At 36.9% G+C, this 26,348-nt stretch overlaps 1 protein-coding gene across 2 annotated transcripts in view; it reads right to left on the bottom strand.

Moving 5' to 3' along the window:
• The window catches only part of MARCHF6 (membrane associated ring-CH-type finger 6), a 45,658-nt gene that overhangs the window by 16,376 nt on the left and 2,934 nt on the right, over positions 1 to 26,348 (bottom strand). Inside the window, exons 2-14 of one of the 2 annotated variants that reach the window (XM_068671006.1) lie at positions 25,198 to 25,294; positions 24,254 to 24,327; positions 15,443 to 15,586; positions 13,894 to 13,966; positions 11,689 to 11,857; positions 10,957 to 11,149; positions 10,592 to 10,653; positions 8,039 to 8,071; positions 6,577 to 6,628; positions 3,568 to 3,626; positions 1,449 to 1,529; positions 951 to 1,019; positions 752 to 826 (exon numbers count right to left, since the gene is read on the bottom strand). In XM_068671006.1, coding sequence (XP_068527107.1) covers positions 752 to 826; positions 951 to 1,019; positions 1,449 to 1,529; positions 3,568 to 3,626; positions 6,577 to 6,628; positions 8,039 to 8,071; positions 10,592 to 10,653; positions 10,957 to 11,149; positions 11,689 to 11,857; positions 13,894 to 13,966; positions 15,443 to 15,586; positions 24,254 to 24,327; positions 25,198 to 25,294 — 1,181 coding nt within the window. Of the gene's footprint in view, positions 1 to 751; positions 827 to 950; positions 1,020 to 1,448; positions 1,530 to 3,567; positions 3,627 to 6,576; positions 6,629 to 8,038; positions 8,072 to 10,591; positions 10,654 to 10,956; positions 11,150 to 11,688; positions 11,858 to 13,893; positions 13,967 to 15,442; positions 15,587 to 24,253; positions 24,328 to 25,197; positions 25,298 to 26,348 lie in introns of both variants that reach the window. The other variant, XM_068671005.1, reaches the window with a different exon arrangement.

Here is a 26,348-nt window from a genome sequence, read left to right on the forward strand (position 1 = left end):
CAATTACTTACTTTGTTTATCCTAGTGCATACGCGCTATTTGACATTTAAATTAGTTGTCTGAGTCATGCATCCATAAATAATTATAGCATTTAAATAAAAAGAATACTTATGAACATTAAGAACAGCAAGTGAAGATCAATTTCTGATCCATGACATACAGAGAGAAGAAAAAAGCCAACTCAAGCATTTATATACACTGCATACATTATAAATACTCAAACAGAGTAGCACTGTGATGGAATAAAACAAGTAAAATTACAGTTCTACGAAGGGTAGAAGAAATTAATTTTCTCTGTTTAGAATTAATCTTTTCTGGAAAATCTTTTCAAATTTTACTAAGCTGTCCTTTTTAATTCCAAGGAAACACAGCAAGAATCTTTTTAAAAGAGATCATGTAACTATTATACCATGAAGTCATTAGCATCTTGTGCAAGACAGCTACCATAAATATTCAGTGCACCAATTTGCCTGTAAATTTATTATCACAGTGGTCTTGTAAATGCAGTAAAAATGGTTACAATCTTATTAGCTTAGTTCTACTAGGTTAACTTATGTTAATGTTATGAGTCACATAAAAGCAAACAAAATTAAGTGCCTAAAAGAAACCCAACCCTCTCACCCCAGAAACATTATGTTTACAAAAACAGTAAATGTGTCATCCAACTTGTATCAACAATTCTCATTAGAACTTTCTTCCTTTAAATATAAACACTTAAAAAAAATAAATTATCCCATATTTCTATACCTACCAAAGAGCATATATCCAACCACCATCCACAGATGAGAGGAAACACACCAATTTCTACCACCACTAACAAGGAAACCTTAGGAGTGGAAAAAAAAAAAAAGTAAAGAACAACTCAGTAGATTGACAGAAATTAAGAAAATTATAACTTTAAAGGCAAAGAAAGTGTTTTGTTTGTTTTGCTACACAAAAAAAGGGATTACCTTGACAACAATGTAGCAAACTCCTAACAAACGACGTGATCGCTGGAACTTAACAAGCGCTGCCAAACCCTAAATGGTTCTGTCAAGAAAATACTGAAAAGCACTTTATAACAAGCCCAGCATTTCTTAGTTTAATATAAAATATTATGTTATGCGGCTTTTACCAAAGGGGAGAGGAGGGGGGGGAAGTCTTCTTCACTAGTCTTCTTGGATAGACCTTCAAAATTTACCCAGAGGCATTCAAGTATGCCTTTAACCCCCCATAATATCCTATGATTTTGTTTCATTAAAGACGTAGAGGGGTTCTGAAGAATGCAGTTCCACTCACAACTTGAAAAAGGTCCAGGAAAACTGAAAGCTTTTCTTCTAATTTCACAGAAAAAGCAGAGCAAAACGGTGAATCAGTTGCATCTGCAACACCTCTGAGCATCCCCAAAATATCTCCAGAAAGATGACTCATGTAAAACCTGAATCAGGTAACTAACGGCAAAAGGATACATGACAAACAATTAGAGTCACTGCCAGCAGAACATATCCAACTATAGTTGTAATCAGCCCTTCAAAATGAGATGCTTGAACCTGGAGGGGAAAAAAAAAAGGGAAGATTTATCAGTCTCTTAGAAGATTACATCTCTATTTCACACAATTAAAACAGAGTCCAAATCTCAACTCTTCAAGAAGAATGACAAGTTAATTTAGTTTTTACATATTTTAATTTGCTACTTTTTTTGTAGCTCCATCGAGAGTAGAAAGCGTTCCATTTACTGGAAAAGCCACATAACACTTTTCTTCATTTGTGTAACAACCTTTTTGCTGTCCCAATTTTCAAGAAGGGCAGAAAGAAGACCACAGTAATTACAGGCCAGTCAGTCTCACTGGTAAATTTTACCAGTGCCTGGTAAACTCATGGAGAAGATTAATCTACGAGTTACAGAAAAACACCAGGAAGACAACTATTCATTGGTAACAGCCAATACAGATTCAGAAGGGGAAAGTCCTGTTTAACAAACTTAATCTCATTTTGTAACAACGTTACCCAACTATTCGACCAAGGGAAGGCACTTGATGTGATCTTTTTGGGTTTCAGGAAAGCTTCTGATACTGTTTCCCACAGTATCCTTCCGGACAAAAGGTCCAGCATACAGCTAGACAAACACCTAATATGATGGGTGAACAATTGGCTGACAGGTCAGACTCAAAGGCTTTTAGTAAATGGGCTTACATGAAGCTGGCAGCCACTCACTAGTGGGGTTCCTCAAGGCTCCATTTTAGGGCCATATCTCTTTAATGTTTTTATAAATGATCCGCATGCAGGACTCAGATGTACACTAAGCAAGTTTGCAGACAACACTAAACTATGAGGAGCTGTTGACTCCTTTGAGTGCAGACAGGCCTTGCAGAGAGATCCTGACGAATCAGAGAGCTGGGCAATCACTAACATGAAGTGTAACGAGAGCAAGTGCTGGATTCTGCACCAGGGAAGGGGCAACCATGGATATACATGCAGACCGGGGGACAAGAGGCTGGAGAGCAGCTCTGTGGAAAGGGATCTGGGGGTTCCAGTTGACAGCAAGTTGAATATGAGCCAGCAGCGTGCCCTGGCAGCCAGAAGGGCCAGATGTGTCCAGGGTTGCATCAAACACAGCATTGCCAGCTAGTCGAGGAAAGGGATTTTCCTGCACTGCTCTGTGCTGCTGCAGCCTCACCTTGACCACTGTGTGCAATTTGGGGCGCCACGGTATGAAAAAGACAAAAAACTGTTAGAAAGTGTTTAAAGGAGGGCAACGAAGATGGTGAAGAGTCTGGAGGGCAAGACGTATGAGGAGCTGCTGAGGTCCCTTGGTTTGTTCAGCCCAGAGCAGAGCAGGCTGAGGGGAGGCCTCATGGCAGCCTGCAGCTCCCTCAGGAGGGGAGCGAAGGGGCAGGCGCTGAGCTCTGCTCTCTGGGGACAGCGACAGGACCCGAGGGAACGGCATGGAGCTGGGACAGGGGAGGGTCAGGCTGGGGGTTAGGGAAAGAGTCTGCACCCAGAGGGTGGTCGGGCACTGGGACAGGCCCCCCAGGGCAGTGGGCACAGCACCGAGCCCGACGGAGTTTGAGAAGCATTTGAAAAACACTCTCAGACACATGGTTGGATTTTTGTGTGGTCCTGTGTGGAGCCAGGAGTTGGACTCTGTGATCCCTGTGGGTCCCTTCAACTCAGTATATTCTATCATTAGACTCCATATATGAAACAAAGCATTATCTTACACCTCCTCCTAGCCTTCACTAACTACCATCACCAAATGTAAAAGTTACCCACTACACACTAAAAATGTACATGAACAAGATGCTGTTAACAAAACCACAAAGAAGACCATACATGCATTTTTTTCTAAAAGGAAGAAACCTCACTTGAAAGTTAAATAATAGAATAAGTGTGAAAGAGTGAGAGAACATTTTTAAACATAGATTACAAGAAGTTGTAGGGTTGTTTTTTTTTTGTTTGTTTTTAAAAAACAGGCTTTCCAGGTTACAATTCTTATCACAAATAAAAGTGTAAAGATCCTACAGAAATACTGTGATTATACAAACAGTGGCACCTTTTACATTTTGAAAGTATAAAAATAGCACTTACATATTCCTCAAAGCCCAGGCCAACAATGGAGAAGTGACCAATGTGGTATGGACAAAATGCTGCATAATGTAAGCAAAAGGGAAAAAAAAAAAAGGCCATGAGAACTGCTAATCTGAGTCTTATTTGCAGGATGTATGGTAATTATTCCACATTATACCAACATGGTAATTATTCCAATTCTCATCAATTTTGATAAAAAAACTCAAATAACTACACAAGTATTTGTGCTATACTTCAACTATTTTATGATGTCAGGTTAGAACTCACACTGAAAGACTACAAACAATATAACCCTGCACAAACTAAGATGACAGGCTTCTTAGCTCATATTGCAGTGTATAAATTAATTCCCTTTCCCAGTCTTACATACTAGATTGTATCATTCTCATACATACACTGCTATAGGAACCTGTACAAATATTTACTTTCCCACGCTTCTGATTCCCTTTTACTGCTTTCACTTTTAGGATTACGAAAAATGAAAGCTCTGAAGATGACGAGGAGAAACAACAGTCCAGCAAAGGGATACAGAGAAACTGAGCATCTCAGGCTTTTACTTCTACCCCGAATTACTGTATTAAGAACTATCACCATTCCTGAGAACTCACTCTTGCCAGTTTTGAGGTCTCAGGAGGAATGAATTCAAACACACAGTACTTTCACTGCTTCCGGACATCTCTGCATTTGTAACAAGATCAAAGTCATTTTAGCTCACTCTGTGGTCTAACTAAGCTCCAAAGGACTCAAGAGTTCAAAGCTGACTTTCCTATGGGATTAGAGGGATGTAACAATAAAGTAAAAGAGAAGCAATAACTGCATTTTTTGGCTATTTTGCATTCAGTTTTGTCCATAACCTTCATTTTTGCCTATACTGCCTTCAATGGTGACCTCAGATGTCTTTTCCAACCTATGATAACCCACTCTGCATACTACTGTAGACCAGACATATCCCTAAACGAAAAGCATAATGATTTTCTCTCTTCTCCTCATTTCTATACAAACCAACATATTAAAAAACTGCAAAAAGATTTATCAGGACATGCACTACCTTCAACAACAATCAGAAAGTGTTAACCTAAGGCCCTTTCAAAAAAAATAAAAAAAGACTCATCAGATACTGGGAAGGGCAAAAATGTGAAAGATAGGCAGAGGCCTCAAATTCTTCAGTGAGAACAGGAGAAAAGTCAGATGAAAAAAACATAACTACAACTCCTACAGACAGGAAATTCAAAGCCATGTGTTTTTTATTTTGAATGTTTTATGAGATTACAGTACACAGTTTATCACGTTTTCTAAAATAGCTTTCTTTAAAAGATAAGTTTTAATAGCCCCTTTTCAATAGGAAACATGAAGGAATCCCTCTGAGTACTGTAACGAGCTACAGCGCTTATGAATTAACTCAGAACATAATCAACTTGAAGAGAACAACATAGGAGAACTTTTGGACCAGTAATGTTCTTTTCAAAGATCCAAATTCTTTCCCTCTGTTTTATCTACTAGTAAGTACTTCCTGTGACACTTAACTCACCACGACTGCGAAAACTAACAACTAAAGATTTGGCAATTCCAAGTTAGGCAGCATGACTTAGCAAGGAAGATACTAGAAATAGGTCTGAGACACAAATTAAATTCCCAGATTTCCGTCTCACTTGCTCTGGAAAGTCATTCACCTTCTATTCTGTTAGTCTCCAATCTGAAAAACACATTCTAAGCTACTGAAAAACCATCTATATGACAACTTTGGTGATTATTCTTATTATTCAGCTGTTCTTAAATTTAAAGAAAAGATGTAGGTATTTCATAGTTAACAGCTATGAAAAAGCCTTAATTTCATAGCAAATAAAAGCTTGCCATTTAACCTCTGATATTTAATTTTAATCTGTAGTTGTCAGAACGAAAGAACTCAAGTGTATTCCTACATTCTTGTTAGAAAAGTTATAGTTTATAGTGAATTAAAATTTACATTATGATTCTTTTTACTTTATTCTGATCTCATTTGTTTCAGTAACTAAATGCTCAAATCACTGGTTTGGTATTGTGAGCTTTACTTTAAAGGGAAAATATCCTATCTACAGTATGGCTTCAGTTTTTAAAGCTCTAGGTCTTTTGCCAAGAAAGACCACTTCAAAAAAAAAAAAAAAAGGCATCATAACCAACCTACTTTTATGATGCTAATTAAGAGCAAGTGAAATTTTGCTTGCAGTATCTCTTCAAGACTATAAAATGATCTACCTTGCACGTAAAATAATGCTGCTTCTACACAAACTTGTGTCAAATTAACAGCACAAATGAGCCTGACCATTGTATTCAGGAAGATAGTAGCAGAGGTGAATCAGGCAAAATTAAGGCACAGCGAAGGACTGTTATTCTCCAATGTCACTCGAGGTGCAACATACAAACAGAACTGAAACTGAACCACAATCTAATGCCTCTCAGGAGGATCTCAAAAAATACACATTTCTAAATTTGTTAGCACCACCTCCCCCCCCATTTTTTATTTAAAAAATAAGTCAGACTAAATTAGTGGTATGAACTAAGTAAAGCTGTTCAGTATTTGTCTAGGACACAAAATTTGACAACTTTACAGAGCCAGCTGCATTCTTCCCGCCTTCTCCTTCCAGTTTTGAGCTCCAAAAATGGATTCTTGATCTAAGAAGTGATGTGACTGTATCTAAGGAAAACTATAAAAAGAAACGTACCCAACTCTTTCCTAATTGCTCACCAATGAAATTCCACAAGGTTCCTCCTTTATTTACCAGTATTCCAAAAATGCTATTTCCTTTGATCTAGTTGACATCATTATATTTTTGCTAGATTTCCTATTTCAAACTAAACACTTAAAGGAATTAAATGATAATGCTAAAAGCAATGAAGATTTATTATTTGTATTCTGAGTGCATTTGTGGTTCTATTTTTAAAAGTCACAACATCTATTTAGCTTTAAAATCAGGCTGAATTATTACTTTACAAAGAAATAACTTTTTTAAACTAAGAGCAAATGATACTTACCAAACACAAGTATGAACAATGTATTTAAAGATACCACCCAAAAGACATGTTCCTGCGAGGAGTATGGGGGAGGAAGGGAAGAAGAAAATAGTACATAAATGTCAGTCATTTTAAAAAAAGCGACTTCACTTTCTTGTTTTTATCTAAACATATTTTAATTCTCTCTTATTACCAGAACTTGCATATCTCATGTTAGGGCAGATTATGAAAACATCTGTTTTTTTTTCATAGATACCTACCTGGATAAGAACGTTAGCATTTGGCTTTAACATTTTTATTTTTACAGAAAAATATTTAATTTTAAAATCAATATAAATTGCTCCCTTTAAAAGCAGTTACACAAAATGTATGTGAATATTCGTTTTATAAATAAGAAAAGTTTCTTTTGAATTTTAACAATTAGTTTGTAAAAAGAAACCTATCAACAAAACTGACAGCACTATTATAAAACTTTTAGCTAAGATGTGAACTCAGCTGTAAGTACACTGGAATTTTAATTATTACTGAGATCAATTACTAATGATGTAAGCTACTTTATTTCAAACATGAGATGTTTATTCACTCAATTATCTAGTAAATAGATTAATATTTAAGAATTCTATTTCTTTCGCACACAAAATAAAGCAAAAATTACACTGCTGGAAGACAGCAAAACTCGTTGTTCCCTTTAAAATAGAAAAGGCTTCTGTTTTTAAAATAGAGATCTATCAGATGATACCTGACGAATGTAACTGTGATGAGTTAAAGTTTGTTGCCATTGACTCTGCACTCCCTTCCCTCTGAACTCAACGTTTGGTATCCCCAGCAATCAGGTGGGATGGGCAGCAGAGACAATCTTAGAAGTAAACTGTAAGAAACTGCCCACTAGATGATATGCATTGTACATAAGAGTTTGTCAAGGAGATAATCAACATGAGTTCACCGACAGACAAGTGTTAAAAAGCCAGTTTTTAAGGAATGCTTTGCTCAATTTTCTTAACCAGAAAAAAAAATTGAATCAATTCAAAAGATACAATTTTCATTAGGCTAATTACTGTGAAGATCTTAAACAAGATTTAATACTGATATCAATTAAAATAACATGCAACAGGGAAAAAAAACTAGGGGGTAAAAAAAAAGCCAACAAAGTCAAGAAACATAACTAAATATTTTACATTTTAAAATCTGGTGTATACCAAAAAAAAAAAAATCACTGATGCTATTTTGTTGGTATTAAAGCAAACTAGAGAAGGCAAAACGAGGGCACTACTTCACTACTTCAATAATAACAAAGTGAAACTCCTAAAAATATACAATTTGCTTGGTCATGATATCATATGAAGATCTCTTTAAAGAATATACATTAAATGAAAATGAGGACTTCAAATAGAATGATTACATTAAAAAAAGTTTTTTTTTTTTTTTTTTTTTTTTTTAAGACAAGCTTGTTATAGAAATTCTTGAAATGCAGGATTTTACTTACTAAAAAAACCAGGGATCCATCAAGCCCAAGCATCTGTGAAGATAAGGAAGTTATCTTTATTCATCAGAAAAGTGCAAGTAACATGTCTAATATTGGCATCACAGAAGCCTTTTACACTCTAATTTTAATGTCCAATAGTCAAGAGTTTTTCTGTTGCTCACCCAACAGAATCCAGAGACAAATTCGTAATGATAAAGGTAGAAACTAATTTCTCATTAAATACAGTATACTTAGTTGATGAAAGGCAGTGATAACCATATAGACTATCTTAATATATATGTACCTATATATGACAAACCACCCACATAACCACCTAATTTATAAGGCTACTTCTATCCAAGATCTTATAAATACAAAGTCTTTGTTAAACTCTATAAGAAATTTTAGTGTTTGAACTGCTATTTATAAGTCACCTAAACAACGCAGTATTAAAACAAGAAACAATTTCATTTTGCTTCCTAGTTTCAAAATATGACCTTATGTTTCACTGAGAGAAGTGGAAGAGTATTATTTTTTACCTTCAATGCAAAAAGTAACTAGTAACTGGATAATGTTGCTATTCCGTATGCTACTAAATTTAGAACAGAATTGGTTTACAGCTAGGGAAGACAGGAAACAAATCCACAGTCATTCTGCACAGCTCTTAGAGGAAGCATCCACAGAACTGCCAAAAATAGGATATCTATTTCTCCACACTTCAAGGTTTTTCTACTATTTTAGTCCTGACACTCATATGATTACTGCTATAAAGTTCCAGGCTCAAAGCTAATTTGTTCCAGGGTTTTGTGCTACAAGTTGTACATACTGTACCAAGTAAACAAAGACACAGAGAGATTTTTGAAAATTCAGAAAGCTTGCACATTATTTTCACAAGATGAAACAGCAGAGAACCCGTCCCCCCATTTTTGACATTACATGTTAACTGGAGATCTATTGCCTATGCCAGCAATAGGATTAGAAATGGTTCTGCAACTTTCCTAAAATTTATTTCTATATTCATGGAGAGACATCAAAGTATTTCCCATTAGGAATATATCAGCATTTCCGAGAACATAAGTTAAGTTCAAGAATAAGACTTCCCTCTTGATGTACACTATAAAAGGTTTCAGAAACCTGAGTGTATGTATACTCTTTTTCATTGAATACCTTTCAAAACAAGCTAAGCATCTTTCCATTAGACATATGCAAAGATCATGACCTGTCCCTGACATGACTTTGGCTGGGATAGAATTAGTTTTCTTCATACAGGCTTATACGATGCTGTATTTTGGATTTTTGATGAAAATAGTGGTGATAGCACGCTGATGGTTTTAGTTGATGCAGAGCAGTGCTTACGGAGTCAAAGAATTATCTGCTTCTCGTGCTGCCCTGCCAGCAAGGAGGCTGGGGGTGCACATGAAGCTGGAAGGGGATGCAACCAGCACAGCTGACTCAAACTCCTCAAACGGATAAATCCATACCATATGTCATGCTTAGCAATAACAGCCAACTGGAAAAAGGTGGAAGGTGGGGACATTCCGAGTGATGATGTTTGTCTTCAAGAAGACATCATGCATTAATGACGAGCCTTGCTTTCCTGGGAGTGGTTGAACACCTGCCTGCTGATGGGAAACAGCAACAAATTCCTTGGTTTGCTCTGCTTGTCTGCATGGCTTTTGCTTTACCTAGTAAGCTGTCTTTATCTCAGCCCATCAGTTCGTGCACTTTCCCTATTCTCCCCCCCACTCCACCTGGGGGTTGTGAGTGAGTGGCTGTTTGGTACTTAGCTGCTTGTCCCTCGTGATGTAACTTGAATTTCTTGACCTTGTTCAAGGCAACAACTGTAACAAACAACTGCCTGCCTTGGGCACTAGTGGTAATGGTAAACGAAATGAAGCTGTTTCATCTATCTTCAGGTAGATTTTGTTGTGTGCAGTGAGCTTTGAGCTCAGATATTGATCTAAGCCACAAAAAGTAGTTCTTGAGCCTCTACACTGCTGCCTGATTACAGCGTACATCTCACATCTAACTATGGGACCTCTGATCCATAAACAAAAGAGAAGCAGTATTATATTAAAATGCTCCATCATTTTTTATGAAGTATATCTGTGTTTTTCAAATACATAAATAAAGTACCTAACCAAAATTTCACGTTTCTTTAGTAGTTTTGATGTTATCAATGCTTTCATGAATATAAAAGCAAGTATTAAACTGTAATCAACAACGCGACGTGCTGTTCGTTTGATCTAGCATCTTTAATGTGAACTGTAATTGATTTCTAAACCTCACCAAACTGAAGACTTCAGAGAGGTCTCTGCTAATAGATTTTAAGCTGTTACCGAACTACACATTAATGAAATGACTTTTTGATATTTAAGGGGTATAATAATATTTTATTTCTAATACAATGACCTTTTCAGGTTTGTAAAGGACTCTTACTACCAGTTTTCACACTAGAGAACAGTATCCAAACACATCCCTGATGGATTTTATTACAGAAATACTGCAAATCATTTCAAGTATAAATCAGAGAGAAATATGTAGAAATAAGTCATGGAAGTTACTCTTACTCACTCGCTCCCAAGTAAGCTCTTCTGCCGCTCGATCCCATTCCAAAGCATTCCAGTTCATGTCATCTGAGGAGACAAGAACCATTTTTACAGCTGCCAGACTCACCCCAAACCAGATTCAACTACTCCATGCTATGCTTTAAATGAACAAAAGGGCTTACGTGCGTAATGTTCAACTCACGAATGCTGATAGCTTTTCAGCAAGCAAATGCTTTAATACTCAAAAGAAAAATATGAAATTTGCAAAAGGTAAATAATAAGAAGTGGGAAGTTATACAATTAGCTTCCTCGAGTTACGACAGCTTGATTTTCAAGTTTCATTTATATTTAAAAAAAATTAGAACATTACTGTTTTGAGTCACCTGTTACCTTGTGCTCCATTGTTTGCATCTGCTGCATCTTCTACTACAGCATCTTCTTCATCTTCATTATCCTCCTCTTCCTCATCTACTTGTTCTTCTTGAATTTCAGGGTTCTCGCCTACAACTGCATTCTCAGCAGCTGGGTTAGCAGGTTGATCAAGCACTGCATTTTCGACACCACCATTTGCAACAGCCTGAGCCTGCAGAAACAGGTGACTAGCACTCAGTTACATTGATTATACTCTCTATACTTTATTTTGTATCCAGGAAAAACAAGAAGTGTAACAAATAGTATTCAGTTATTTAGGTAAGCATTGAGAAGCAACAATTTATCTCTTAAAAAAAAAAAAAGAGAGACATTCAAGACTTCTTCACAGAAGAGCTGAGCTGGGGAGTAGCCTCTAGAGGTCATCTAGTCATCCCACCTACTTAAATCAGCTACAGCAGGTTGCTCAGTGCTGTTTACATATGGTTTTTGGTAACTCCACCACCTCTCTAGGCAGCCTGTTTCAGCAGCAGATTGCCCTTACAGTAAAAAAGGCGTTATGTAATTTCTATTTTGATTTGTGCCTATTACTTTTTGTTCTGTCACTCAATACTACAAGACGACTCTACCTCCATATTCTACACCCTCTGATCAAGGACCTATACACACTAACAAGGCCCAGCCTGAGCGTTTTTTATTCACATCAACATATTTCCTGAATTTATTATGAACTACTGGGCAGTTAAGTTTTACCTCATTTTGTTGACCAACACCATTGAGTGGCTGCTGCTGATTTTGTTCCAACCACTGTGGTGCTCCTCCATGGACAATCTGTTCACGTAACCAAACAAGGCTGATAAATGCACACAGAGTGCATGTCACCACAAAACAACCTTGCAGACAGTCAGCCAGTAAGTTCTCCCTGATAAAGAGAGAAAAACATTAATTATAAATTTATTTTGCTTATTAAGACTGCACTTAGTCATTGTTAACTACCACAGGTATTCCTAGTTCAAATCAACAAAAACATACATTTGGGTGAAAAGTTGATTTTATTAGTTTATCTCGGTAAAGAAACTATGTAGATGTAATTTTATTTAGTTTTTAAAAATCTGTTCGAAGGAGGTTTCATTTAGGAAGGTTCTAAGTACCTGTATAAAAATGATCTTAAGTGCCAAGATAAATACTGATTTGGAAAACGTTGTATTTCCCTCTAGTTTGGCTTTCAAAATTAAATTACTGTTTAAACAGAAATATTCCTCAGAAACAAGTGGTGACACAAGATGAAGAGAAGCTTCAAGTGTAGCTCAGGAGAAACTATTTCCAAGGTATGCAAATGAAATACAATTGTCACTAAGTAAGCTACATTGCTATATCAAAGTTATTTCTTCTAGATATAGAATCTGGATTCAACACAGTAAAAGATCTGTCTAAATGGCAAGATGCATAATTTCATCCACTGAAATATTTTATCTGCTGAGCCACCCTAACCAAACAAATGGAACTGCTGGGTTTGCCTTTGTCTCTACTTTTCAGGTAGTCTTTTACACCAGACATTTACTGTTCCACAATGCGCTTTAAAAATCCTAATCTATCAAGTTGTATCTAACTGTAAAGCAGGAGCAAAACAAAGTTCAGTTAGCTAGCTGAAACTAGGCTCCAAATAATGCAATAGGTCCTTAAATTGACTTAAATAACCCTCATGCCTATTCAGGGTATCCCTTCCCAATTATTTCCACCCTTGCATTACTCTTTAGCCCCAGTGAATTTGCTCAGGGAACAGCCTGATGACACTAATTCATTTAAAATAAGGAAGAAATATGCTATCACTGTACTTTGCCATTCCCCTGTGAAGTATCAGCCTGACTCTCCACGCAGCCACACAAACACTTTTGCCTGCACGACACGGTGAATACCACAGGGACCAGAAATGAAAAGATGACATGGAGATGCTATGGAAATAGACTCTGTCAAAGAAATATGTGTCAAATCTTAATAGTGTGTGAAACTTTGAATCCTTTATTCTCTCCCTAAATATAGATTCCATAGGCTGTAAGAGACGTGCTCAAGTGAGCATCTCTCCCGACTATCAAAAATTAATGAAATGTAACACGCCCCAGTGCCTAAAAATCAAATAGCTCAACTGCAGTTAATTTAAAGAAAAAAATGAGATGAGTTATCTAAACAAGACAGGACATTCATTCAGCATCTGCTGAACTTGCAAGTGATTCTAATCAAACCGAGTTTCACTTCCTCAGGTTTAAGAGAATGAAAAAAAAAAAACAGATCTAAGAAAAAAACTGAAATTCTGTTGTATTGATAATTTAGTAATTCTTTAAATTATATGGATTTAAAAAAGACAAAAAGGGACAATACGCAATAATGTATGGTGACTGAAACATTAAAAAATAAATGCTAACTAAAATGCAAACAGATAAAAAAACTCTATCACATGAGAAATTCAGGACAGATAAAATTCAGAATATAAAAATGGAGCAAAGCAAACAGTATACCACTGTTATACATAGTAATATATACTAACATTCTACTATGTAGCAGTGGGTTTATGCTGTTATAAAATCTTGTAGCATTGGGTTTATACTGTTATACAATCTTGTAGAAGTACTTAAAGGAGATTATTATTATTATTTTTAATAATTAAACAATTTTGCCACATAAGTTTTCTTAACATCACATATAAATCTTCAAGCCACTGACCAGGACCCATTTTATAAACCCAGCTTTCCATCTCCAAAGCTATCGAGTAACAGAACTTCAAATTGAAATGATTTGTGCTGTAAAGCAGAGGGCCAAACATCCCATTATGCAAAGGGAAATGGACAGTTCCTCGTGTAAGACCACGGAACAGAAAAAGCTGGAAGAGAAGGACACTGAGGGACCATTTTCACCGTTATCTGATGAGGAAAGCAATTTGTAACAAACTGGTGAAGTACTTACGTTGACAGAATATCTAATGGCAGTGTCAGTAGTGAGCTCACAGAGCCAGTAAACAAGCACTTGTAGATACGACCTGCAAAACAGAAACACAAGCATGGTATGAAGTTGTTTCTGGTTATGACCTCATTTGGGAAGGATCACAGGTACCTTCTTTTCATCTGACTTTCTAAATAACTTGTAGCACAAACAAAAATCTTAACTTCTGGTGTGTCAGCTGAACTCAAGACCACATACGACACATAGAACAAAGCCGTACTTGATGAGGTGACATTAAAAGAACTGCCATGCTGTTAGACCCAATATTCAATTAGACCTGTCTCCAACACTGGTCATATCAACAAACGCCTAAGGAAGAGTATGGAAACAGGTTAAAGGTACTTGCAGCAATACTTCCTCAGTACATTCTCGCATGTTTCACTGCCAAAATACCTGTGCTAATTAATCCTTGCTGGATTTCTTTCCTATTGATTTGTGCAATTGTATTTTGAACCTGCATATGCATTTTGTATCATGATAATGAAATGGTGAAACTCTTGGCTATATGTTTCAAATCACTGCTTTGTCACTTAATACTAATTAATGTTAGCTTTTTACTGCCATTTTTCAGTCACAATCTTAAAACAAGTTTACCCATATGTATAGCCTACTTCAGAATCAGCCATGGAAAGACTTGAAAATATTTTTTGTTTTGGTCTAGGGCAGTTTGTAATCTTGTTTATTCCATGTCCAGAGAAGTTATTTTTCTTGCACAGAAAGGACAAGCTGCAGAAACAGGATCATCTTTTTACAGCTGACCTCGGTACTGTGCTACTTTCAAACTAAGCCAGCATCAGCTACTACTAGGAGCACAGAACATACTGAGAAACTGTCTAGGAAGGTTCATTTACTGGCTTCCTGCTCTTTTGTTCAAGAGGTACTGTGTTTGTCGAGATGCCTTTCCAATCATTTCCTTCACTGAACACTATATTCCTTTTCCCTTCTTTTTCATCCTCTTGGTATTTCTACCTTGTTGAAATGTTTGTATTTGAAAAGTAAATTTCAAACTAGATATTGCAGCAACTTAAACTTCCTCCCTTTTTCTGCCAAATTCTTTTACTATCTATAAGCCTTTAGTAATTTTTTCTATGCAGTTTCACTGCTCACTTTATGTATGACTATAAAGAATTATAATGTTCATACCAACAGAAAATTTGCACTTTCATTTTTAATTGTTAGAAAAAATAAGACAACTCTTCTAGCCAAACGTTAATAAGGAGTATCAAATTAAAACTTCCATGCAGATTTAAGAGATTATAATTGAAGATGTATTTTACAGAAACAAAAGTTTAAAAGCCCCTTTATGCATTTTGTCCTATCTCAACACCTTAAATGCATTGCAGGGCTGGCTCAACAGTCAAATAGCTAGAATTTCTGAGTGAAAGTAAGTTGGATATGTCTTTGAATTATTAGTTTGTTGGTTTTTTTTTTGGCCACACAAAATATTTCTGCAGCAAGCAACACGTTCTTCTGTATATAAGAGTGTTACAAGGCAAAAAAAATTTATACTTACATGCAGTAAGAGGTACTACTCCCAACCATGCAAAGGCCACAAGTGTATAATGAAACCAGTATCGTATTGCTGTGCCAATACTTGTAACCAGTCCAGCAAAGATGTCTTGGATTGGAAGCCGTGAAGGCATATCTGGGGAATAAACTGCGTAGAAAAGGCACTTATGAAACAGCTTTTCCTTTAAAGAAGCATTTATGTAAAAGTCCTGCCAACTACAAAATGTTTGTACTTGACAAAAAGCCTACTGTAAGAAAAAGCATATTCTATAGATTCCCAACAGATCACTGCAAACAAATAACAAAAAACTTCATGACACATTTGTTACACTGTGTACCGAGTTCAATAGGAAAATTAATAGGTTCCATGCTAGCTTTTATCTAAGAGTTTTCTTCGTAGCTTTATTACATCAATGGCAGAGTCTAATTATCTCAAAATAAGCTCATGCCTGCAAGAAAAAGCAGATGCTGAATTCAGTAGTCCTCCAACTCAATATTACCTGAAAGAGATCTCTGTTAATTACAAATCTAGTTCCAACAAAAGAGCACATGGAACAAGATAAATTACAAATTTTGCATTCTGTCAATTTATTTGTGCTAGATAATTTAGATTCCACCTGCAAACTAACAGCACAAAACCTAGCAAAGTGAAAGCACAGGAAAAAAAAACAGGAAAAAACGAAGGCAACCAATTAAGTATCTACAGATGTTGAAATTTATGTAGAAAGGCTTTTACTTTCAATGGATATAAATTTCTAGTAAGGAACATGAGGCAAGTCTCTCAGTCTACACAGACACTTAAAATAGTAAACTTTCTCAACTTTTTTTTAAGTCAACACATATGTATTACATAAATCCCACCATACTCAAAAGCCAAGAAAAAGGGTGACAAGGTTTTTTCTTTTGCTTTCACTTTTATTACCACAGTCAGTACATAAAAAGCTGCCTGATAGGTCATTAACCTTGAGCATATCTTCACTTTTATCAAATTACCTCTGATATCTCTACGTGTAACCTATCCTTCCCCAAATGCTATGAAAATATGAAATGATATTTTTCAGATTACAGACACTGATTGCCTGAAGTTTTCATTATGTATTAAACAATTAGAAGAAATCTACTTCTAATAACTTCATTACATTTAAATAGCTTCTACACACTAATATGGATGCCAAGAAGTCTTAATGTACGGTATCGATACCGGACTTGAACGAAGAAGATAAACTACAGTTAAGTGTACAGACACTGCTGCCTGGATGTTTAAAGGTTATGTTAAGAACAGCTGAACTTGGAGACTTCAATATATTTAATCACTAAACTTTTTTTTAAATTAAAAAAAAACTTGACATACTTTTAACCACATAAACAATGTAATTTTTTAAGAACTATAAGGGATTTTTTCCTTTCCTTCTCATACAATCCTTTGACTTAAAAGTCTGAGAAACACAGCTTCATGAAATCTACCTGCATTCCCCTTTTCTCTAATGAACATCCCTTCTACCTGCATTCGTAATCACTCTTTTACTAATCTCAGAGAGAAAGCCCCTACGTGAACAGAGACCTTTTTTCTCTCCAGGGATATTTCCCTGAGTTTCTGTATTGTAAAGAGAAGAAGGGAGCACAGCAGAGCAGTATCAATATACCAAAGAATGTGGAGTTTGGTGCATTCCAACAATATGTGGATTGTATCTGACTAAAGTAACAGCAAGAGAGTTCAACAAACAGTAACTGGTTTTAAATTTCAAAGAAAAAGAAGAGGACTAAAATATAATATGCTAGGGAAGCACAGGTGTGAGAACACAGAATAGCAATTCAAAAGTAGGGCACGTGTTTTGATGTCTGCCAATTTACAATTTAGTAGTACCATAGAAAATACTAGTTAAAGACTTGCTAGCAAACACTCAGCTCATACTGAACCAACATTCTTGATAATTTAAAAAGCGGATGAGCAGACATTTGTTAGGGGTACTGAAAGAGCAGTTACCTGATGTGCATGTGTCACAGATTTATTATGTCACTCAGACAAAACTGAACTCAGCAGATACTCTGAAGCTTACTTTTTTCATTTTTCAAAAAACATATATTGATCAATTCTTTGGAACTCCAAAAGAGGCTACAACAACATATTAACTAAGCATTAATGATCTAATTGTTAGGGAGAAGTTAGAATGGCTAAACAACAAAAACAAAAAATGTGCTTTAGGAATTACTCCAAACTCATACATTACAGTCCCCTCTGTGAGTGAAGATGCCCATCCTCAGTAAAGTTCAGTAAAGCTGCAGTGGCTATAAATGCTAGTAATTCTACATACCAATTTTTCTAAAGGCTTTAGGATTATTACTCAGCATTCAGATAAATGCTGAATTTAGCTCCTACTCAGAGGAGACAAGCTACATTTCTCCAAATCTTAACAGTTTGGTGATTCTCGATGATACCAGGAGCTGGGTAGGTGGGTGCAGAGAGCAGGGTTGTATTTCTCTGCTTTGCCACACCTCAGAATATGTAAAGCTTCTACTGCTATTTCTAGCTCATTTCAACTTCTCTTCCCCTTTGAGCCATCCAAACAGAAAGGTACAACAAACAGTAGTCCAGGAAGCTTAGTCACCTCCCTATTTCCATACACGTTTGTTGAAATTATCCCTATCTAGTATTTTCATTCCTGTTTTACTGAGGTCTCTCCAAATCATGTCTACCAAATAAAGCCAGAGAAAAAGCCTACTTTCATTACTGCCTCCTAGTATCAACTTCTGCAATTCTAAAGTTCCCAATTTTGTACCTCACGTTTGGGGTGTGTGTGTGCATATAAATCTCAGGTGGATTTGTGTTAATCCTGATTCACAGAGCAAACAGAAAAAGAATGTGGGCAGCTGCTGAGTGACTACCACCCCAAATTCCACTACTTCAAAAGGAGTCAAGAACCATGCTGAGAAGATAGAACTCTTCCTGCACCATTCAGGTAGGTGTAAAAATGTAAAAATTCCTAGCACTACAGGAACCCCTGCTGTGCAAACATCTGTAGCACTGAAGTTTTCTGCCAATGATTTTCACAGGCAATCACCCCTGCTTGTGTCTGTCACTTGTATGTTTTTATCTCCACATTCCACTTCTCACCACCAGTATAAGGCCCAAGACTTTGCCCTATTTACATCCTTCATCTATCTACTTCTCATACTTGTCCTCCCATTCCTTCCTCCATCTCTTAATTCCCATCCCAATATCTTTCCTAAAACAGTTTGAGAAGTTATTTTACCACAGTTCCTCCAGAGAAAGATTTCTCTACTGGAGGACAACTGAAGCAGTATTTTTTTCTATTACAGTTCTAGCTTGCAATTCAGATTTTGGCTGAGCATGAGTTTTCACAGCTTTAGCTCAGCTTTTTTCAGCTGTCAATGCCATGGGAGAACAACCAGAAGCTTCTTGGACTCTTAGGTCACAACTGTGCACTCTAACAGCTATTTTACTTGCAGAGCTTGCAGCTATTTTACTTGCAGAGCACTAATTTTTTTTTTCCTCCCTGCAATTCTGACATTTTCAGTAATACAAATATAAATTTTCCTTCTCCAAAACAGACAGCTCATGCCAGTAATCTTATAATGGGTACTACACTGACACCAATAAAGTCGGAAAAATACAAGGCAGTCTTTAGAAATTTTCCTTCTCCTAGAAAAAAAAAAAAAAGTAAGAAGGCAGACAACGATTAGACAATTACTTTTCAGGGAAGCAAGCTATCAATAAATTTCAGCTGGCAAAAAATCCACAACAGAAAAGTGGAAAAGAATTCCCAACGCTCTAGCTAACCAAAGTGACCGATACTTTCAGAATTATTGCAGGAAGCATTCTTAGCATTCCCAATTTCCTCTGAGGCTATTTAGCAGAAGCACCACACAACTGTGTTTTGACAAACACAATAGGGGTAATCTGCTGAATCTGAGTAATTCCCTGTAAACTTACCAAGAAATAAAACAAACTAACACTTTCCATTTAACCTCTCCTTCCCAGCCTGTTCCAAGTACCAGAAGTTAATCCAAAAGAAAAACTACACTGCACACACAATTTTCCTTCCAAGGAGATACAGAAATTATTAGCCCTGATGTGGGCAGTACAGAAAGAAGCTCTCATCAGAGCAGTGTCTAAGCAATAAAAGCATATACAGGTATTCAAAAAAGACTGTTATGATGACATAAAGCATAACAATAACAATATTATAAAAACAGGTAACCTCAGACTTCACATTTATTACTTGTATTACAAAAAAAAAAAAAAAAAAAAAAGGCTGGGGGAAGCAGCAGCAGTACAATCCCTGCACAAACCTACTTCCACAAAGAATCATCAGCAATTTTAAACTGATACCAAAGTGACTGTCCAAGAATCTCCCTGTGTCCTAAGGGCTTACTCCCAGTGAATTAGAACAGGTTGTGCAGGTTTAAGCAAGCTACAAGCTTGTTCACCTCCCCCATTTATGGCTAGTTCTGACACAAGGTAATGAGTGGCTGATTTGTGAAGCATGCAAACAGTTGCAGAGAACTTAGATATACGATCATTACAAGCTAATAAAGTACAACGGAGAGTTATCTGTGGTTTTCATGCTGTTGGCCAGCAGCATTCTGAAAATGCAAATCTTTCCCTAGAAGGAATTAATGATCCTGAATGTTTTTGTTTTGTTTTGTTTTTGCCAGTTTATATTATACCTACGGATTTCATGCCTCCTACGAGTTTCTTCCTACTACACATCATCTTACTGTTCACTGAGGGAAGCAGAGCTGCATAAAGAAAAGCAACAATCTTCAGACATATGCTGCATCCAAAAAAAAAAAAAAATCACTATTTATTACGACGGCTCAAATGGTTTTAACAGTTTTATTTTTCCTCACAGCTGTCACAATGCAATTGTATCCCATTTCATTTCTCACTCTTTTCCCATCTGAGTCAGCCTATTTATCTGCCTATAACCTAAGCAGATGCGTGCCCAGCATGGAAGAAAGCAGAACATCCTACTTTGCTTAGATAAAACTGTCACTTAGCATACTTCATAGAATCTCCACACTTCAATGGTCCTCTTATGCACAGATTTCCCATCTACCCTTACTTTCACAAGTCATTTATATACCACCTCAATCATCCTTGTGCCCTGACCATGACAGTCTATATACATCAGAGTAAAAACAGGTACGTTTTACATTCCTGAGATGTACGCACAGACTTTGCTCCGGACACCCAATGCAAAATGAGAAAAACGTCACCCCTTCTCATGCAAACCACAGCCCTAAAACAATGTCTGAAATTAACAATCTCATGAATTTCAACTTCATGTTCTTTGTGCACCCTGCAGCTGTCAGCAGATAAATCCCATACCCACGTGTAGTATTTTGTGTTTCAGAAGTTTGTTTTTCCAAACTAGACTATCTAGATAGGTTGAGGATATGGGCTACTGTGTTAGTCTGTCCAAATGACCAGATAAAAGAATTGTTCCATTATATCCTTCCATGAAATCTTAATTACCGTAGATAACGAGCCCAAGAAAACAGGTCACTCACTTTAGTATAATCATATAACATTTCACAGATCATTTTGTATAAAGTTAAAGATCCAGCAGTTTGGAGCTTAATAAATGAAGTACTACAACAAACAACATGCAATTACTAAGCAATGCTCTTGCATAAGCTACTTAAGAACACGAATATACAATTACATTTTAACAGTTTTGCAGTGATACCTATTTTTCTTTGTCATAGTCTATGAACCTTGAATCCTTCCACATTACGCTAGACATGCTAGTCACATCCAGAAGGTTTTAAGAGAATCTAAAGAAGTATAAAGCTTAATGGATTAATTAGAAAAACAAGCAAACAACCTTATATATTCAGTGTGGAGATTCTCAGTCTGCTACAGGACCACTCAGGAGTTCATTCTATATGATTCGCAGGAATAAATAGTTCCTGAGACAGCAAACTTTGATACTAACAGTTACATGTGTTTGCAACTGTTTTCTGTTTAAATGGCTTTAAAATGGCTTTTTTTTTAGTTTAAATTACTTTAAACTAAAAGAGGGTAGATTTAGATTAGATATAGGCAGAAGTTCTTTACAATGAGGGTGGTGATGCCCTGGAACAGACTGCCCAGAGAAGCTGTGGATGCCCCACCCCTGGAGGCGTTCCAGGCCAGGCTGGATGGGGCTTTGGGTAACCTGGTTTGGTGGGAGGTGTCCCTGCTCATGGCAGGGGGGTTGGAACTGGGTGATCTTTAAGGTCCCTGCCAACCCAAACCATTCTGTGATTCTCACATATGAACAAAGGCGGGAAGCAAGAAAGAGAAAGAACAGTAACAAATTAGGATTACAACAATACAAACAAAAAACTCCAAGTGTACACAAACCTTGAATTAGTAGCTTTCCATGCATAAATCAAAAGCTTATTTCAGATTATGATTATAAACTGAAGAACACCTTCCCCACACAGCTTCCTTCCATTTTACCACCTTTGTATTTACTAAGCTTGAAGTGTCACATCTACCACTTATCAGCAATGCAGCTGCTTAGAAAGCAAAGGGATCAACCCATCCAGATCTGTAGCCGAGTATCAGACTAGTCTACCTCTGTATTTGTATTTCTGAAGATATTTATGTTAATGTTATGTTCTACAGAATAGAAACTGTCTCCTCATGGGAAATAGAGCTTCATTTTTCATGGATCAGTGCCTATGAATATTTAGTGTGACATCAAGAAAAGTACATCTCAGCACATCACAAAGAGGAAAGTATGTATGTAGGGAGGAAAAGAATATAGAACAGCTGCTTTTCAAAATCTCAGGAAGAAAATGTACAAGTTAAAAACAAACAAACCCCATGGCATCATTCAAAAATACAACTATTAACAAATAGCTTTGGATGAACTCATAATTTGAAGAACAGCAAAAAATGAATTAATTTTAAAATATATAAACTTAAGCTTCAAAGTGTGCATTTGAAAATCAGGCCACTTGCCTACATGGCCAGACACTTTAGAGAATGACGCTATTATTCAAAAGAAAAATCAGTTCTTTGTGCCCCTTCCAAGATGCAGGCTGAACCTCCTACTCTCGTCTTCCTTCCCTTACGAAGGCTAACAAACCCAGCAGTCCAGGTGCTAAACAAGTCCCAAGATGTTATAGAACGTAAAGATAGTGAAGGAAGTAAAGAATACACACACCAGGAATATTTTTGAATACTCCACACACTCTCTTACACTAGCAAAGGATCATTTTTGCCAGAATGACAGTAACAGCCTCAATAAGCAAATCAAGCCAAACTAAAAGAGGACTGGTTGGTATACTGCAAAATTACATTTCCTCAACTTAGTGCCTGCCAGTTGAAGCACGGATACCGATTACACATGTGCTTATTCCACCACATGCCACGGTAAATTAACTGCTAAGTGTTTTAAACCTGGCACGGTTATAGGCCGGATCCATCTTCATTTTGGATGACACGCATATGCATCAACCACAACTCCAATTCCATCTCTGCCTTGCCATTCTCCCTCCAGCATCTGTGACTATTTCCCAGATCCCACAAGCAGATCCAGTTTCCAAACTGCACATCCAGATTATCCTCCAAATGCAGAGGGATAACAGAGACTAAGGACAGTGTCATTGCATGCATTTAATGTGTGAGGGAAATGATGAAACAAGACATGCTGTGTAGAGAAGCAGAGAAGTCTATGCTAGGTACCTGACATTGCACACGGTGGTAGCATGTCTAGTAGAAAAAAAAAGCCTTTTTTTTTTTTGTTTGTTTCTAATTTGTGAAATGTGGGAAGCCAAGAAGAAAACCACTGAGGGTGCTAAGTCTGGGGAGCAACCAGTGTGTGACACAGGAAGATAAACAAACCCTTGCTAAAGGCTGAACGGGGAGGATCCTTTTAACTGGGACCGGCCGCACTGAAAGGGAGCTTTTATTTTGACCGTACCAAACACCTAAAACACTCAAACCTCAGTATCTTTCCTGACTCAAGACTGCTTTTACAGTGCAGATACTGATCAGTCAAAAAAAAATTATACATTTTGCACCGTGAAGAGCCAAGTCCAGCAGTTGTGAAGAATAAAACTGCACAAATGAGCTTAATGTGAAAAATATGTAGCATACACAAGAATCACTTTACCCGTTCAACAGTTAATAAGTTGGCAATACTAAATAATGAGCCTAGCCTGTCACAAGGCTAAAGGGCCCCGCTGAGTTCTACTACTGTTGGTCAAAATATAATTAAGAATCCCATTGGGAACTATTTAGAGATGTAGTCATTTTGATGACTAAGGTATTCAGCCGAATCTAACATAACAGGTGATGTAACACTGGGTAAACACCGTACCTTGAGTGCAATACAAGTGGAGTAATTATTGTTTACATTATCTATCAAAACCATTTGAAGTGAAACTGACAGAAGTCATGAAGCAGTGTTGCAGGCAGGCAGTTCAAAGGTAATGGGAAGCTGTGTTTCAAACTGGAATTTTGCTGTGATTTCACCTCAACGTTCAGAGGTCCAAACGCTCAAATTTATCAATAAAGTGAAAACATACCATCCACTGTAATGCTGACTACAGAAGAATGGGACTGAGGCAGTTAGGAAATGTATGAAAAAAAGATTTCTATTAGGGCTCGCATAACATTATGAAAGCATCGTATTACTTAACCAGTCTGCAATAGTAAGAGCTGCAATTCAAATAAGAATTCAGAAATTAAACAATTACTTTGGGTCTAGCATGCTGAATGAAAAGACTTCACAAATATTAAGAGAAAAAGAAATGAAGTTCTGAAGAAATAGAACCAGTGAAACATACTTACTTGGTGTGAAAGCAAATCTGTGCTTACATAATTCACAGTACTCTTTTCTGCTGTGTTTAAGCCACTGAACTAAGCTGCAACAAAAAGTCATCCCATTAATACATGCTATTGCATCTCTCTCCCCTTTTCCCTCCATTACAAAACCCACACCAATTCTCTACCCTCAAACATAAAGAACATTGGTATTAGCAAGGAGGACTTAAACTAGCATGCTTATCATGTCCATTTAGACCACAGAAGTTTCAAAAGTGAAAAAGATGAGCTGACTATGAGTAACAATGACATGTCTTCTATTACTTAACTTACACAAAGAATGTACATCGTCAGTAACGTAAGTCACCGAAAAGGCCAACACCTCAGAGCATGCATCCTCACAGACACCAATCCTTAAACATTTCAAGATATGACACACATGCACACAATGAAGATTTTAAACCACTGTATTCATGAAAGAATGACTATTAAAATACAATCAAAAAGAGCGTGTGCATATGTGTGTGTGTGTTACAGACCAGAATTAGTTTTCATTTTAGCATTTCCCTAACAGACCATATACCTCAAAATTTTGTTCATTTTGTTTGTTTTTTGGTATGAGGTCAGGTACTCATTTTCATTCAGAATTATAAGCAGATAGAAAAAAATCTGCATACTGATTTGCCTGCTTATAGTTTTCTGCAGATGTGTGAGTAAAACTGTCGTCTGAAAACACATAACTATTAGTACTTCTTTTTTGTATACAATTACTACATTCTTTGTGAACTATAATGAGCCATCGTGTTAAAAAAATAACCAACCAATCAACCTGCTCTTTAAAACTAATGTGCTGCCTCTGAAAATTTGCTTTTCTTACTTGTTAACATGAAGGCTTAGGAGTTACCATTTTTAGAAATATGTTAATGCTTTTAATTAAAAAAAATGAACAAACAAGAAAAGACAGAACTTACCATTCCTGATGAATAAATTTAATACTGCCAGTACACACACATGGATGATACAGGGGTTTCTCCGGAGTTCCTTCAGACCGACAGACTCTGCATATATCTGCTGAACAGGACATAAAGCTTATTACTCTTCTGCTTAAAGAACTCATGTTTACCAAACAAATTATACACGACAGAAACTTTGCCGTGTAGCAAGATGAAGCCAAAGTAACTTAAAGTGAAAAAGTCTGGGAGATAGATTTCATCTGGTGGAAGACTCAGAAACAACCAGAAAAAAAAAAAAAAAAAAAAAAGAACATTATAGAACATTATCTCCCTGTTCATCTCATTCAAAACAAACAAACTAACAAAAACCACCGTCTTATTATATATTTAAGATTCCTAGCATATACACACCAATATGTAGGGGTACTCTGCATAAAAATAGAAATTAATACTAGTAATATATCTGAAACACCATCTAGATTGTTAAGAATAGTCCCCCTGCACGTGGCTATAAACTTCAAAATGGAGTAATTCCATCCAAGTTTTGAACAAGTTAAACAGAGGCTGAGCAGAAGGGATTTACCAATGATTAACAATTACTTAAGACATTTACCACTGTTGAACCTTACACGCATGTTCCTTTGTGCTCTTTGATGACAGGAAAAGCAAACCGAATACAACAAATGTGAATAGGTACTTTGTAAGCTTGCTACTTCAGCTGAGTGAGGCCACCAGAAGCACATTCAGCACCACATTGGTGCTGCTACAAGCACGCACAAGGAGTACTTCCACCAGAGCTGTACCAAGCAACATCATGCTGCTGCAAACACCACGAGCCCCTGGTTTTCCCCAAGAAGCAAAGGATTTCTTTTTCTCACAGAGGGTTCCTGCAGGTGACTGCCCACAGCAGCTCTCTCCAGCTTACAGCCAGGGTAGAACCTCTAGCTGCTGCAGCCCCACCTTCCTCCAGCACTCTTAACAGGGCTACTTCCCCACGGCAGGTTGACAACCTGACAGGCTAGAGCAGACTTGTAAAGGGTCTGGCCAGCACTAGGGCCAGCACCAAACATACGGGGGGGGGGGGGGGGGGGGGGGGGGGGGGGGGGGCAGAAGGAAAATGTGGGAACCAGCAGCTACACTGGCTTAAGCTGGCGTGACATTGCTGCCTT

Source organism: Anas acuta, chromosome 2 (assembly GCF_963932015.1).
Source record: "Anas acuta chromosome 2, bAnaAcu1.1, whole genome shotgun sequence".
Lineage (NCBI taxonomy): Eukaryota > Metazoa > Chordata > Aves > Anseriformes > Anatidae > Anas > Anas acuta.